Below are 16721 nucleotides of genomic sequence, written 5' to 3' on the forward strand. Positions count from 1 at the left end.
GCTGGCTTGCCATTCGCCTCCTCACCCCACCCCTTCTCACCTCCTGCCTCCCCACCCCACTCCTGTGTGCGTGTGTGTGTTTGCAAGTTTGGGGCCAAAGTGATTTTTATGCTCATTGTTCTTTGATACCTCCTTTGTAAGAGTTACAGCAAAATCTGTATATCTGAGACCTCTTCCTCGATCTTCAGCCTGCTAGTTATCTGGGCTCAGATACTACCTGCCATCGATTCGTAAATAGATGGATGATCTGGTCTCTGTTGTGACGGGGTCTAAACTGTGGAGGTCTCGACCCCTGAAATCCATCTCATTCCACCACACCTGAAAAAAAATCTATGAAAGTGTGACCACTGTGGGCGTTATATTTGTTTTCTCCCTTCTTTCTGGACCCTCTTAGATCATTTTATTTCTTATGTTTATAGAGGATGCTCTCTTATTTAAATGTATCATGTGGTGTTATGATGTTCTGATGCCCTCTACCCCAACCAAAGCAGTCAAGGTAGTGTAAGTTCTAAATAGCAATTATATTTTTATTATCTCTTTCCTGCCAATGTTTTCATCCCATTGACAGGACACACTGCTTTGTTATCAAATTGTTCATGGGTGGAGCGCTGGGCTACTTTATTAACACCATAGTAGACAAAGATTTTGGAATTTGTAAGGATAAGTAAATGATCTGATCTAGACTCTTGCTAAAAATGACTTCTTTTTTTAAGAAACCAAACAAAATGGACCTGATCCTGTGACTTGATACTGGTACCGCTGTTGAAGTTGATGGGACTATTTGTGTGAGTAAAGTTACTCGCATGCAAAAGTGTCTGCAGGATGGGGCCATAGAGTTCTTCAAAGGCAGTGTCTTTTTGAGCAAGGAAATTGTTTGATGTATTTGGGCTTGTTTTCACAACTGCAATTCTATAAAAATATATTTTGTTTGGATGTAGAATTAGTAAGACTACAGGCTCCAGCCCTGCAGTTCAATCTGTGTTGCAGACCTTTGTGCCCATGTGGAGCTGCACTGATTTCACTGGGGCTTTGCACAGGCACAAGGGTTCACTGTGTGGCTCTGATAACAGGTGTCAGGGCCAGAATCAGTGGTGAGATTTTTTTTTTTTAATGTATTATTTTTTACTTAAAGGGATAATGTCAGGTTTCATCAGTTTAAAAATTGTCTCCTGCCAAGACATTGTCACTTGGTAGTTATGAAGGAGAAAATCTCTAGTTTCATTTCTCTGACTAAAGAATGAATCAGTTCCAGAGGTACAGCACTTTTCAGTGGTCCTATGGTAACAAGGGAGTGTCCCTGCAATGTGAAAAACGTTCTGTAAAGAAAAAATTCTAATATCATGCCTCTGTAGTGTTTTTATAAACTGCAGTGTCAGGATGGAATTTTTGTAAAATGCTGTGGCAGTTTTTGTGTATAAGTACAGTATGTGTGTGTGTGTGAGATATACTTTTATTTACTATTTTTATATATATATATATTTACTGTCTATTTTTTGTGTGTTTATATATTTCTGTGGTTTTGTAAAGTAATGTACTGACTTTACTGAATGTAAAATGACAATGTGTAGTGACGTGAAGTCTTCTTACACTGCTGGGGAAAATATGTGTGAGCATGCTAAGTAACTCTGATTATTAGGACCTGATTATTAAAAATGTGCATGTAATTGCGACCCTAATATATAAAAGTATTTACTGTGATTGTTCAAACAAATTAGGTAATTGTGCGTTCACAAAAGGGCAGTTATGTATCTAATTGGCTTTTTGCAGATGCAGTAACCGCATTCACAAATTAAGAAAGCAACTGAATATGCTTTGTAAAAAAGAAAAACAAAACACCCAAGAAAACTCGGTCTTAATGTCAGATTGGTTTCTATTTTTCTGTGTAGCAAAAATATCATATCTGTAATACTATTAGTGTTTTAAAAATTGTCTTGTAAATTAAAAATATTAAATAAAAAAAAGATTTGTTCCTGCATTCTCTGTGTATTGAAGATTCCCTAGATTTGGAATTTTAAGTGCACATGCAATGCAGGCTTGGGCCTTTGATTTATATATGAACAATGTAAAGGTTTGACCTTTAAATATTAACATGAGATCTTACTAACATTAACGCTTACTTCTGTGAGTAATCTCAATGATTTATTTATTCTGCAAACACTGTGGAATGTGAGATACTTGACTCATATGAACAGTCATGTTGAATGAAGCTACTAAGACTATTTGTAAATTATTCATGTGCGTAACTGTTCACAGGATGGGATCTTACATTTGGTAATAAGAGTTATGCTTGCACTAATTATTTTGCAGAATCAAGCTCCAAACTTGTCTTTAGTTTAACTGTGGGATTTAGTGGGGTTTTTTGTTTGTTTGGTTCTTTTACTTTATTTTTACAAAAAAAAATTGTTTTTGACATATCTGAAACTTGGCATACAGATCTCAACCAATTTTCTACAGCCAGGATCCTGATTTAGCAAAGCACTTGCACATATAATACATGCTTGTACATATGTAAAATTAAGCATGTATTTAGGTGCTATGCTGAATTTTGCCCTAAATTATTAGCCCTTCAAAATTTCCACTGTGAAACCCTGTTTTCAACAGCTGAATTAGTGATGGCAATATAGTGAAGTCTGCTACAAAAGTAAATGCCCCCCACTTGAAAAGATAGCTACAGATGAAAATGGAAAAAAAAGTTTTGCCTTTTTTCCTCTTTTTTCCTCTTTTTTTTTTTTTGGTAGGAAACTAACATTTCCAATAAGCAGAAGAATCCTCAGTCTCTTTATAGTCTAATATCTTCCTGTACTTACATTTGAACCCCTTAGATAAGGGTAATATTATACAGTTGGACAAGATACTGTTTGTTTTTCTATCCTACGATAGATGGGAATACAGCACTACGTGACTTCTCTTATTCCTTCTTCTGTGTCTTTCAGTGGACTATGGGAATCTGCTGCTCGCAGAGGCCCTTCTGGAGCAGTGTTTAAAGGAAAATCTTGCCAAAATAAAGGACTCCATTCCATTAATGGAAAAGAATGAGCCAAAAATGAGTAAAGCCAAAAAGTATTTGACCGGTATTCTAAACAGAGGAAAATTACTAGTAAGTACTCTCAGTAGACGCAAATCGTTATCATGTTGATGCTACTGTGGTATAGTTGTTAGACAGAAATACAAAACATCTGCATCATTTATCTGTGGCCACCTGTTTCTTACACACAGTTCTGTGCTTCTTAACATGTCATTAATGTCCCATTCGTTATTTCTTTGCGGTATCTTCAGTTGGAAGAATCCCTTTTTTGGAGTACTAGAGTAAATTATATGCTCCTTTACTGATACACATTAATTTTTTTCTGGCAATCGTTTGAAAAGAGTTGGCTGAGAGGATAGGAATTTGCTACATTATGGGACGCATCATGCTTATACAACTTGCTTTGAAGGATTGAAAAAAAACATAGTCTGAAATCCTGGACTTGCTTCAATCTGTTTAAGGGCCTGATCTTGTGAATGTTGCAGAAGGCCCTCATTTTGCATTTATTTCAATGTATTTGTAGATACTTGGGCCAAGATTTTCAAAAGTGACTGGTGCTTTCCCTCTTATTAGTTATTTAGGTTTCAGTGCCTAGGTACTTGCAATGTCATCATCCTGTTAGACTCTGTGGATGAACAGAGAACTTTCTGAGGAAAATGGGGAGACAAGATTTAAATTTCAATGTAAAAATCCAAGAAGTTAAAAGCAAAACAAAGAAACAAAATCCTCAGACCTTCTGAGCCTTGTTTATACATCAGAGACACAATGGAGGTCACAAACCAATTATTGTTCTTTTGCAGGGCACTTACATTTCCAATAGGCCACATAAACTGACCATGTATTAGACTTGCCCCTCCTCATTGTTACTATGTGCACACTGTAGTGGGGTACAGAGGGGTCCTGCATTCACTGTGGTCCAGAGCTACTTGGGGAGTGAGGAGCATAAACAAATTAGCTCCTCACGTTTCCCCATCAGGCATGCATATCCCTGGCCCTGTTTTCCCCGGGGGGGCTGCAGGAGGCACATAGTTGCTGTGATTCTGGGGCTGCACTATTCCCTGTGTCACGCTAGCTGGGATAGGGAAAGAAGGCTGGAAATGGATTTCTGTTCTTTAATTTGAAAAGAGGAAACTGTACCTCATTTGGGGGTCACTGGGGGCATCCCTGTAGTGGGCTTGCCACGGGGCAGATGGAGCAGTGCCCCACTAGAAAAAATAGAAACAAATCCTGTGTAAAATCAGTGATGCTGTCCCAGTTCTGTATGCCGTCCACAACTGCTAGTGCAATAGAATAGCTCTACCAGATCCATGTGAGGGTATCAACTCTGGTGCCCCCATGTTGTAGGTTCCAGAACAGGGCTTCAGAGCAGTTTTTAACACTTTATTACCCACTGATCTCAGACTTGAAAGCATGAGCCTAAGGCTGGAGTCTTTGTCCACCAACTGTGTTCCACGCCTAGCTTTTGAGAGTTAACTACAGGGGAAGCCAGCAGTATTGAGACTAAAAACATAATCATAGAAATGTAATGCTGAAAGGGACTTCAAGAGGTCATCAGGGCCAGCCCCCTGTGCTGTGGCAGGACCAAGTACAGTAACTCCTCACTTAAAGTTGTCCCTGTTAACATTGTTTTATTGTTATGTTGCTGATCAATTAGGGAACACGCTCGTTTAAAGTTGCGCAATGCTCCCTTATAATGTTGTTTGGCAGCCACCTGCTTTGTCCACTGCTTGCAGGAAGAGCAGCCCTAGTTGCAGCTCGCTGGTTGGGGTTTGGAACCAGAGTGGACCGGCAGCCCCCCACATCAGCTCCCCGCTCCGCTAAGTTCCCTGTACAGCAGCCACCCAGCAGGCTATCAATTACCGGCAGTTCAGCTGTCCCTCCCCCCACTGCCATGTGCTGCTCCTGCCCTCTGCCTTGGAGCTGCTCCCTGGAGCCTCCTGCTTGCTGGGGGGTGGGGGGGTAGGGCTAATGTCAGGGTGTCCCCCCTGCTCCTGCACCCCACTTACCCCATCTTCCATAGAGCAGGGGGACACACAACAGGGCTCAGGACAGAGGGAGCTTGCTGCTCAGCTTGCTGATCTACTTACACAAGCAGTGTACTTAGAGTGGAGTCAGCGTACTTAAAGGAGCAATGCGCATCTCTCTCTCACACAGGGTGTGTGTCTCTGTCTTTGTCTGCCATGCTGTCTCCCCTCCCTCCATTTGTGCTGCCTTGTAGAGTATGAGGCTACTTTAACAACAATGAAGTAACCCTTGAGGGCTCAGCCAATTGCTAGTTCATCATTTAGCAGTAAGGCATTCCCTGGGAAATATCCCACCCTCTGACTTCATCATCTCAACCAAACTTCACAATCATCATCGCTGTGTACCATTATTAAATTGTTTGTTTCTGTGTGTGTGTGTATGTATGTGTGTATATATGTGTATCTGTAATATAGTCTTTTGTCTGGTGAAAAAAATTTCCCTGGAACCTAACCCCCCCCCATTTACATTAATTCTTATGGGGCAATTGGATTCGCTTAACATCATTTCACTTAAAGTCACATTTTTCAGGAACATAACTACGTTAAACAAGGAGTTACTATAGACCTAGAGTATTCCTAACAGATGTTCTTGATTTTTTGCTTTATGTCTAGCACACTGTTTTCTCTGAGGTAATGCTGTTTTGCTGTCCACGTATCTCACCACAGAAAAACCTTTATTTTTCCAGCCTAAATATATGACTGAAGCAGTGTTGATCCTTGGGAAGCTCCATTATGTGGAAGGATCCTACAGGGATGCAGTCAGCATGTATGCCAGAACAAGAATTGATGACATCTCCATAGAAAATGAACCTTTGTACCATCTGCGCCTGGTGACTGAAGCATTTGTTATCAAAGGTAATGGGTTGTAAATGTAGCTTAGAAGTAGTTATGTATTTAGGCTGGGATTTTCAAAAGCGCTCAGCACTGGCCTCACTGTGCTCCCACTTAAGTCAGAGGGAGTCTTGCCACTCATTTTAGTGGCAGCAGAGTTAAGATATGCTGAACACTCTTTTGAAAATTCCACCGGTAATGCCTATCTAGTTTAAAATATACATCTACGTAGATATTACAGAATCTTAGTCCATACATTGTAAACGTGACTGACTTACAAAAAGAGGTTAGGAAATATTAGAGCAGGTAAGGAATGTTGTAGTAATAGCGGCCTTGATTCAGCAATGCATTTAAAGTTTAAATTAAGTGTATATTTGAGTGCTTTGCTGAATTGGGGGCCTATGGTTTTCTTTAGAAGGAAGGAAAGGACATATACGCACAAACTTTGAGGGACCTACATAAAATAGTCAATACAACCTCTCCAGATTTTAAACTGTGAAGTGACATGTGTTTTCAAGGTGGCTACCATAGTGTTGCAATGTATGCCACATACTATCAGATCTCTTATGTACAAACAGTAGTCTCTCCTTTTTTTCTTTATTTTGTTTTAATTATACAGATCGGTTTGAGAGACCTTATTGAAAACAGCACCTACAATTAGCAAAACTGCATGTAATTTTTGAAAGTGAAAAAAACTGACTGATGAAAACAAACAAACCCTGTAATCTTCTCCTTTAGTTGCTTTCAGTTCTTTTATAAATGTTGCTAAAATATTGCTATCTGTCTACTGCTTTCTACTCTTTTCAGCATTTCCGCCAGCTTGTTAGGTGAATGAGAACTCTGTGATGATCAGATATCCTCAACTGGTATGTAAAAAGAAAAAACAAACCAACCCAAACCCTGTTTGAATGTGCCGTTAGCACTGATAATAATTTGGATGTGTTTCATGATCTCACACAGTCACAGCATTCTGCTTTTTAAAAACCTGTTTGTGGTGCTTCTTTGCTGGCTTTGGGTTTCTTTTCTGTGGGCATTGGATGAGTCTGCTGTGGTAGTGAGCTTTTATGTATTGTAACTGATTTGATTGGTAATTTGCACTTACTCCTTTTGTTGAGACAGGCGGGGAGGACTGGTGAAAGCTACCGATATGTGTATTAGCAGTGTGTCCCAAGAGCCACTAAGGGCCCAATGTAAAGCCCTTTGAACTCCATTAAGTCTTTCCATTGACTTCAGTGGGCATTTGATCAGGCCTTATATTAGCTACGTAAGTTATTGTAATGTGTGCATATAAACATACCAAAAAGCATTGCTTCTTAGGGCCCGAGCCAATGAGGTGGTGTATCCCCATCCCCTGCTGATGCCACAGGAAGCTGAGGTAGGTTTGTGCCTTGCTGGATCAGGTCCTGTCTCTTGCTAATGTTTCATGTTTGTAAGAATGAAGGATTCATGATGGTGTTTTTTTCCTTGTGGTTTGGTGTGTGTGTGTGTGTGTGTGTGTGTGAAATTCAAGAAACATGTCACCTGTGCTGCGTCATCTCCACTATTCTCATTTTCCCCTCTGACTTATGAGATTAGTCTAGAAGCCAGGAGCATGTAGGCCTCTCAGAATTCAGTTCTGTTCTTTCATCATAAGTTTCTGACAGAAAAAAGAATCCTGCTTGAGACTTAGCCCAGCTAAATTTGTTGAGAAAACACAGCTTTCCCACTTTCTGTTATTCTGATGATGATGAATTATTTGTATTACTAGTATTTTTGTACTTGCTTACAGAGCAATGAAACCCTCTTATATTTATGTAGCAGTATGCATAAAATTATACAACAGTAAGTTTCTGCATGGACTCATTCTGCAGAGCAGAATAAGGGGAGTCATCCTTTATTTAAAAACAAACAAACAAGCCTGTAGCTCCAAAACAAAGTTTACTGGATGTTTTTTCTTCCGTTTGCAACTCTCTGGACATAAATGGCCAGATCTTCAGTTGTTTATTAATTGGCTTAATTCCATTAACTTCAATGGAACTACTCCTCAACTGGTTTAAATTGGATCTGGTCCAAAGTAATTTTCAGTTAGCACTGACCATAGGTCCTTGCTTATTGTGAAAACTGGTTTAGAAAACAATCCAAATCGGTCTGAACCCACAAAGTCTTCCTTTCGGAATAGAATCTACCCTACCTTTTTTTTTTTTTTTAAAGGTTTGGATGAGGCATTAAATCAGTCAGTCACTTTCCCTTTCCACCCAGAACTCATTACATAGTCAAGAAAACATCCTTTATTAACAACTTCTTTTAAAGATGACCCTACAGCACCACTGCTTTTATTGTTTGGGGCCAAGTCTACACCAGCAGAGTTTTTTTCACCGAAAGTTTTGTCAACGATCAAAAAGCACTTAAAAGAAAATAGTTATTGCATGTTCACCCTGTCTTCCTCTGTTGGCAGAGCGTGTCCACACTTGGGGCAGTAGCATCGACAGTGAGAGCAAAACACTGTGGGTAGATATCCCACGGTTCAGCTCTCCACCTTCTGCTGCATCTTGTGGAAAGGAAGAGTGGATCGCAGTGCATCATGGGTCAGGGCTCAATGTCCCATGATGCATTGCTTTCTGTCCCAGGAGTCCATGTTCTTCCATCTTCAGTTTGCAGCATTTTTCAACGTCCCTTGTTTTCTGCTCGCCCCACCAACTGTGTCTGAAAGAATGGATCCTGCACTGCAGTCAAATTCTCTGCTTGCTGTCAGTAACACATCACAAATTGCAGTGCAGTTAATCGTGAAGTTCTGAACTCAATGGGATTCACAGTTGTGTGACATGCTATCTGACATCAGTAGGAGCAACATGAGATTACTTCTGGCATTCATGGAGCACCTGCACACAGTGTATTGTTGCCTTTGGGCTCAGGAACTTAGCACTGAGTGGTGAGATGGCATCGTTATGCAGGTCTGGGATGATGAGTAGTGGCTGCAGAACTTTAGGATGAGAAAAGCCACCTTCCTGGAACTGTGTGCTGAGCTTGTCTCAGTCCTGCGGCACAGGGATGCCCAAATGAGAGCTACCCTCTCAGTGGAGAAGCGCATGGCAATTGCAGTGTGGAAGCTGGGGCGACTCCAAACTGCTACTGGTTGGTCGCAAATCAGTTTGGAGTTGGGAAGTCGACTGTTGGAGCTGCGTTAATGCAAGTGTGCCAGGCTATTAATCACATCCTGCTACGAAGGACCGTGACTCTTGGTAATGTATGTGAAATAGCGGATGGCTTTGCAGAAATGGGTTTCCCTAACTGCGGAGGGGCAACAGATGGCACGCATATTCCAATTTTGGCACCGGACCACCTGGTGACAGCGTAGGCGCTAGTGGACCACTGCAGGTGTTTCACTGACATCAATGTGGGGTGGTCTGGAAAGGTGCATGACACATATATATATTTAGAAACATCGGCCTGTACAGAATGCTGCAGGCGTGGGCTTTCTTTCCAGACCAGAAGATTACAGTAGGCGATGTTGAAATGCCCATAGTGATCTTGGGAGACCCGGCATACCACTTAATGCCATGGCTCATGAAGCCTTACACGGGAAACCTAGATAGCTGTAAGGAGGATTCAACAATAGGTTGAGTAGGTGCAGGATAACCTTGGAATGTGCATTTGGTAGATGAAAGGTGTGCTCGTGATGCCTTGAAGGTTAGACCTCAATGAGGATAATATTCCCATGGTTGTTGCCACATGTTGCACGTTGCCCAATATTTGTTAAGTGTGACAAAGTTCCTCCTCTGCCTCGGTGGGTCCTGCGCTTATTGGCAGATTTAGTTGCCTCAGAGATTCACGGCAGCCCTCAGTTTGGACACTTTTGCTAGTGGCTCAAACCTGCCGTTCACTTAGTGTTAGCCGACGGCCAAGGATGTTTGGTGAGGTGCCAGCTATGCCCGTTTATACCATCCGTGACTTTAACCGCTAGGACGCACTGTCCCTTCGCGGCGGGCAGCCCGGGCTAGGCTGACGGATGCCCCAAGGTCCTAACCACCCGTGACTTTAACTGCTAGAGCTCAGAGCTCCTTCGCAGCGGGCAGTCAATACTGACTGACAGGTGCCCCAATGGCAGCACTAAGAGCCTCTCCACACCCGTGACTTTAACTGCTAGAGCTCAGAGCTCCTTCGCAGCGGGCAGCCAGGATTGACTGACAGGTGCCCCAAGAGTTTGCCCCGTGGAGGCGGCACAACTCAACGCTAGGCTCTTAGTACTCTCACCTAATGGCCAGGCTTTAGAGCCAAAACGGCTGAGGTTCTTTAATTGTGTTGGCTGCTTTACAGTAAACCAGAGAAAACAAGTCAGGCTTATGCACAAATGGTTACCAAAATTTATTAAGCTAGATTCTAATCATGTGGTTACAAAATTGCTAGTGCCTACTTATTTAAATGTAGAGATGTTACACACACAAACAAGTTACAAAACTGGAGCCACAATCCCAAAGAAAGAAAACAAAGTATAGAGCTCTATTTCAAAATGTGTACGCTAAAGATAGGAGATCAGGTGTGGGTGCTTCTTACCCTCCTTGCATCTCTCAATTCCAGCGGTGCCAAGCCAGGATCGGTCACTCAATTCCGCGGAAAGACGAATAAGGGACAAGGCGTAGGGACCCTCTTAGCTGCAGAAGCCTTGGGAGGCTGTCACTTATCTGGCCAGCAGATAGATAGTGAAAAGCACTCAAAAATCATGGTGCTGTAGGTCCCCTACTTATACCTCTGTACTCCTTTATTCTCTTTCTCCTTTCTTATGCCAAATTGAGGCTGGTCTGTCTGGGTGACGCCAGCTTTCGCAAGAGTAGTTTACACTTGCAAGGGAGAGAAACAATAAGTGTCGACTACTGGACATTTCTTTTATTAGGGTAAATATTTTCCCACCTAGGATGTTGGTGTGTGTGCATCACGCTATTTAGTAGGGGCTAAGAGCCATGTCTGTCACAGGGCCTCTGCCTGCTGTGAGCTTAATCGTCGTATCTGTTCCCAGAGGCACATTGTAGCAGCACACCTGTGCTTTCACAGCTTCAAAGGCTGTGCTGGAATATATGTTAAGTGCCCTGTTCCGGCTTCCTCCTGTGTTTCCAGCAATGCTGGTCTGAGGGGGGGGGCTGGCTGTCTGGCTACACTTAGCTAACCTCATCACTGGCCAGCATGGGGAAAGGGAGGAGAACAATCCCCGCAGTCTCTGCTGACCCACCTAGTGGGTCAGGGGATAGGCCAGGGACCTTCCCCTCTGGTGGGATCCACAGTCCAGGTCATCTCCTCTTGTCTCAAATAGGGAGTTGAGGGGGATGGGGGAAACCTGGGCCTGCCCTCTACTCCGGGTTCCAGCCCAGGGCCCTGTGGATTGGGCTACTTCCCTATGGCCTCCTCCCAACACCTTCTTTATCCTCACCACAGGACCTTCCTCCTGATGTCTGGTAATGCTTGTACTTCACAGTCCTCCAGCAGTAACTCACTCTCAGCTTCTTGTGCCTCTTGCTCCTAGCTCCTCACATGCCCTTCATTAACTGAAGTGAGGTCCTTTTTAAAACCAGGTGCCCTGATTAGCCTGCCTGTCCTAATTGATTCTGGTAGCTTCTTAATTGGCTCCAGGTGTCCTAATTAGCCTGTCTTAATTGGTTTCAGCAACTTCCTGATGGTTCTGGAACAGCCCATTATCTTACTCAGGGAAAAGAGACCTGCTTAATCTGGAGCTAATATATCTACCTTCTGTCACTCTCCTGTAGCCATCTAGCCTGCACCTGTCACAGAAGGTAAGGGTGAAAAGTTTGCTCAGGGGTGGCCTGCTGAGGCAGAACGCCTGGCTGCGGCTTTTGAGCAGCCAGATACCAGGACAATTAGAGGACACAGTGGGGGGCAATTTGAATCTGGGAAGCTTTGAGGTAACACTTTGAAGATGAGAACCAGTAATGTATGTTGCTATGCTCTGGACTACAATGCTTAATGAAATTTGAGTTTTGCTAGGGAGCACTTGTGATTTTGTGACCTGGGATTCAGTCTAAGCAAATGATTTAACTGCTTGTTTGTTTTTGCTGCCATGTGCTATCACAATTTTCTGGAAACAAATAAAGTTCTTATCATTCAAAAAACTTTGCTTTTATTGCGTAAAAAACTACAATCGCCCCCCTACACACACACACAATTGCTAGTGGGAGAGGCAATACCGGGGAGGGCTGACTTTCAGAGCTGTGCATAAGTCCAGCTATCATTTGAAAAGGTGTTTGTGGGGGTAGAGTGAATGGGAAAGCGAGAAGTCCCAGACAGGGGAAAGCAATTTGCGGATGGAGTTTGGGGAAGGTATGGGAAAGAGTTCTAAAAGTGCTGAAGGGGAGAGCGGGCATGCATCTGTTTAATCTGGAGGGTTATGAGGGATTGTAGCATGTCAGTTTGCTTCTCCATAACTTTAATCATCCTCTCAGTTGCATCCCTAGTGTAGGTCTCATTTTCTTCCACTGCCTGCATTCCCTATTTTCTGCATTTGAGCATTGCATGACCTCCCGGAACATGTCTTCCTTTCTCCATCTCGGGCACTTTCTTATCAGGTGGAGGTGCTCTGCCGGTGTGTAGGGGGTGCCTTTGAAGGCCACATCTGCATAAACACAAGGAACAATACACAGATGCATGACTGTTAAGTATACGCACAGCATTGAAACAGTACAGTAAAATACCTCTACTAATATACCAATAATTTTCTCACTGACCCTTGACAAGCACACATGCTGGCGAACACTCCAAGCATCATGAGTTTACTCCATGGCGAAAGGCATTCTAAATCAGGGGAGAAACAATATGAAAGGGTCATGGTGCAGTCGACTAGGGACAATATTTTAAATTTTCCTACCCTTTTCCACAGACGGCAGGTTATTGTAGCAGATATCTCACTCCTGAGAGTAAGCAAAGAAGCAGTGGTGCATCTACTACATGCTTGTGGCTTCTACCCCAATCCCTATGCTTCCCGCCTGTGTGCTGTTTTGGTCCCTGCACAAGTGATTGCAGATGGTGTGGGAAAGTTTCCTTCGATGGGGGAAGGAACAAAGCAGCTCTGCCAAGGAACCTTTGGCAGAGGATTGGCGAGTACGTCCAGGAAAGTTTCCTAGAGATCTCTGGACGATTCCCATGAAATCTCAGTGTGCATCGACACCCTGTTCTGCCCTATTACTTAGCTGCACAGGGAAATGTCCAGCACAGAGAAACACAGCCAACCTTCTACATTTCTATGCCCTCAACCCACCTCTGTTCTTCACAAAGCAAAACCACTTACCAGGGGTCTCCTTGCCTGCTTCTGGCTTGCCAGAGTGTGACTGCCAAGACTGGCTGGACACTCCAGAGTGGAGAACAGCTCCTGACTGGATGCACCACCAGGTGACCCTGCTGTGGGTTGTACATTGTTGCCTGCTTTCACCTCTATGTTAATGATTTAGTCCTCTGGGTTAGGTCCACTTTCCACCGGCTCCAGCCCTGCCGAAGTATCTACAGGGCTCTTGGTGGTGGACGTGGAGTCGCTGCCAAGGATAGTGTCCAACTTCTTATAAAAACGGCAGGTCTAGGACGCAGCACTGGGGTGACAGTTTGCCTTCCTTGCCTTCTGGTACGCCTGCCTTAGCTCCTTGACCTTTTCTCTGCACTGCAGCATGTCCTGATCATAGCCTTTTTCTCAGAAGCTTTGGGAAATCTGCCCATAGGTATCGAAATTCCTACGGCTAGAATGCAGCTGGGAGGACTGCACAGCCTCCTCTTCCCAAATACTGAGCAGATCCAGCAGCTCCGCATTGATCCAAGCAGGAGAGGATTTTCCGCATGGAGCCACCATTGTCAGCTGGGGAGATGCGATGTGAGCTCTCCACGCTGAGCAAAGAGAAAGTGGAATTTCCAAAATTCCTAGGGCTTTCAGGGAGGAGGGGCGGACAGTTGCTCGCCTGGCTACAGGGCAATGGAGTTGGAACTGCTGACCAGAGCAGTCAGGGTGGGCATTGTGAGACACCTTCTGGAGGCCATTTACAGCAATAAAATCAAGCGTGGTGTCTACACTGGCACTTTGGCAGCAAAACTTTTGCATAAAAAGCCCTGTCTCTCTCATCGAAGTCTTTTGTTGCCAAAATTGAAGAGTTTTGTCTCCAGAAGTGGCATTGCAGTGTGTACATCTCTACTGTTTTGTCACCAAAAGCTGCCTTTTTGTGAAAAAAGGCAGTGTAGACACGGCCTTGATCTCTTACTGGCATTGTTGCATGTACCTTAAGTTGGAACTGACGTGATGCATTCTGTGTGCAGTGGTGTTGTAGCTGTTACAGCCCCAGGAAATTAGAGAGACAAGGTGGGTGAGGTAATATCTTTTATTGGACTAATTTCTGTTGGTGAGAGAGACAAGCTTTTACACGGAACTGCTCTTCAAGTGTGGGGAACTGTGTCACAGCTAAACACAAGGTGGAAGAGAGAACACATATTTCAAGGGATCATGCATGGTGAAGTGGACCTTTAACATCCCTACAGTCATAAAGAGGAGAGAGTGGGGTGGGGGAAAACAGGCCACTTCACCTTAATTGGTCCCTTGAAATATGTTAACTATTTGTACTATATAATATGTTCCACCTTGTATTTAGCTGTGACACTGAGTAAGCTTCCCAGATCTGAAGGAGAGCTCAGAGACAAGCTTTTGAGCTTTCATGCTCACCAAACGAAGTTGGTCCAATAAAAGATATTACCTTGCCCACCTGGTCTCTGTGATGCATTCTGGTATTTCTGAATTGGGGAATTTATTACAAAGTGGGACATTGCAGTGCAGGCTCTAAAGCAATCAAAATTACAATGATGGAAAGAAGAAGGGTCAGGTTGAGGGAGATTTGGCTTTTTCCATTGTGAACAAACATATAATATGATGGGAAAGAGCTGATTTGAAGCGGGACTGGGGGAGAGCAGTTCTAGATATATGGAGAGTAGATGGCTGGGAGTGGAATCTGATGGAAAAAAATAGAATTTGCTTTTATATAGCACTTTTCGTACTCTTTCTTCCAGAGCACTTTGATGGACGTTTGACAGTGATCCAAACTTTTGTGGTCTTCTTGGAAACTTTTCAGCATTTTACTATTTTTCTGTATTGTGGGTAGCAAATAATCAGGATGTGGGCCCCATTGTGCTAAGTGCTTTACAAACACAGAAGAAAAACCCATTATCAAAAGTCTTGCAGGACAGATTTCCATCCAAAACAAATATCAACAAATAAATGTTTAGGTTAGTTATAAATGCTGGGACTTGAGCAGTTTACAAAGGTAATGGCAGAAATTAAGATCCTTTATCTGAACTGGCTGTATCTGCTTTACCCAAACCTGTTTCCAAATCCCTGACCATTTGTGTTGCAGGGTGGGAAAGGGAAGGAATGTCAGCTCTCTGCAGGTATTGTAGGTTTGTGAGGATTTTCCATAATCCAGTCTGAGTTTAACAAGGACTCATTTTGAAAGCTCTCTCAGTGATCATCAAATGGACAAATTGTCTGTACGTATTCCCTCTTCAATATGAGTCTCAGATGATTTTCATTCAGTTTGGAAGCCCTCTGCTTGGTTTGCTGTGTTGCATGTTCTCTCTCGCTCTGGAGCTTTCTCACTGATCTGTGGTGCAGGTAATTCTGCCGGTTTCTTACTCAGCCCTGTTTTAGCAACAGGAAAACACATCAGAAGCCAAGTTCACTGAAATTTCACTTCTGATCCACTTGGTGCATGTCAGGGCTGGGCTACCTGGTATTTTTTTCTTCTTGTATCTGGTGTTCTGAGACCCAGGGTATGTCTACACTAAAAACTTAAGTCAACCTATATTAGGTCTATTTACAGCCACCGCAGTAGTTACTGCAGTGGTGCAGATCCACACACCACTCCTTGGAGTGTTTCCACTGACCTAAGAAGGGCAGTGTGGGGAGCTGAGAGCTCTCAGCCAGGAGTGGGGCCCCGCTTCCCAGCTCTCCAGGGAAGCAGGGGGTAGCTAGGCTCTAGCTGCCTGCCTTTCTTGTCAGTTGGAGCCATGAAATTGACAGGAGAGCTAACAGCTGATGTAAGTAAGAGTATCCACACAGACACTGAGTTGCCCTAACTACACCAACATAAGCCCTATGCCTTTTGTGGAGTGGAATTATTATGTCTGTGTAATAGGGTACTTATATTGGTGGGACAAGGCTGTAGTGTAGACACTGACATAATTAGGTCAAGGTAATCTGCCTTATGTCAACATAACTGTGTAGTGTAGGCCAGGCCCCAGTCAAAACAAGCCAGTAAATATCAATTTCCAATGTAACTTTACAACAGATGTCTCCTGAGTGTACTAGCTGGAGCAGATCTGCATGGATTCCTGTCTTGTCTGGTGGATAAATTCATTTGTAGTGAAACTTTCAGAGCTGGTTATCAGCCTTGACTTGTAAAATCTAGGCAGGACTCTCAACATATCTAGATGCCAGTTTCTATTGTGGCCTACAGTTAAAGGGGAACTGAAATGCTCTTAAAATGAACAAACCCCAGATAATTTAAGACCCCACATCCCTAATAAGAGTAAACTTTACAATGATCTCTTTTGTGTTAAAGTGTGTTTTAGTTATGAAAATCAGTTATCTGAGTTAATAGATCACTTTTCCTAGAGTTGCCAACATTGTATTTTAAAAAATAAGGGACTGTTTTCTTACCACCCTCGTGCCACCTCTCTTCCCAATATTATTGTTATTATTTATTATCACCATTATCATTTATTATTAATATTAATAATAATTAATTAGTACTCACCTACCTTCACCAGGGGTATTTCTTGCTGCTTTTTGCAGCACTCAGCAACTCCTGATCTTGTACAGACAAGAAAAAATAAGG

General features: G+C 43.1%; 1 protein-coding gene across 4 annotated transcripts in view; it reads left to right on the top strand.

Moving 5' to 3' along the window:
- Positions 1-16721, top strand: part of TTC7A (tetratricopeptide repeat domain 7A) — a 267166-nt gene that overhangs the window by 2705 nt on the left and 247740 nt on the right. For 2 of the 4 annotated variants that reach the window (XM_073339137.2, XM_073339138.2), the window contains exons 2-3: positions 2934-3097; positions 5736-5904. In XM_073339137.2, coding sequence (XP_073195238.1) covers positions 2934-3097; positions 5736-5904 — 333 coding nt within the window. Of the gene's footprint in view, positions 1-2933; positions 3098-5735; positions 5905-6693; positions 6747-7201; positions 7256-16721 lie in introns of those variants that run through there. The other 2 variants (XM_073339139.2, XM_073339140.2) reach the window with 2 other exon arrangements.

This window comes from Lepidochelys kempii, chromosome 3, assembly GCF_965140285.1.
Source record: "Lepidochelys kempii isolate rLepKem1 chromosome 3, rLepKem1.hap1, whole genome shotgun sequence".
Lineage (NCBI taxonomy): Eukaryota > Metazoa > Chordata > Testudines > Cheloniidae > Lepidochelys > Lepidochelys kempii.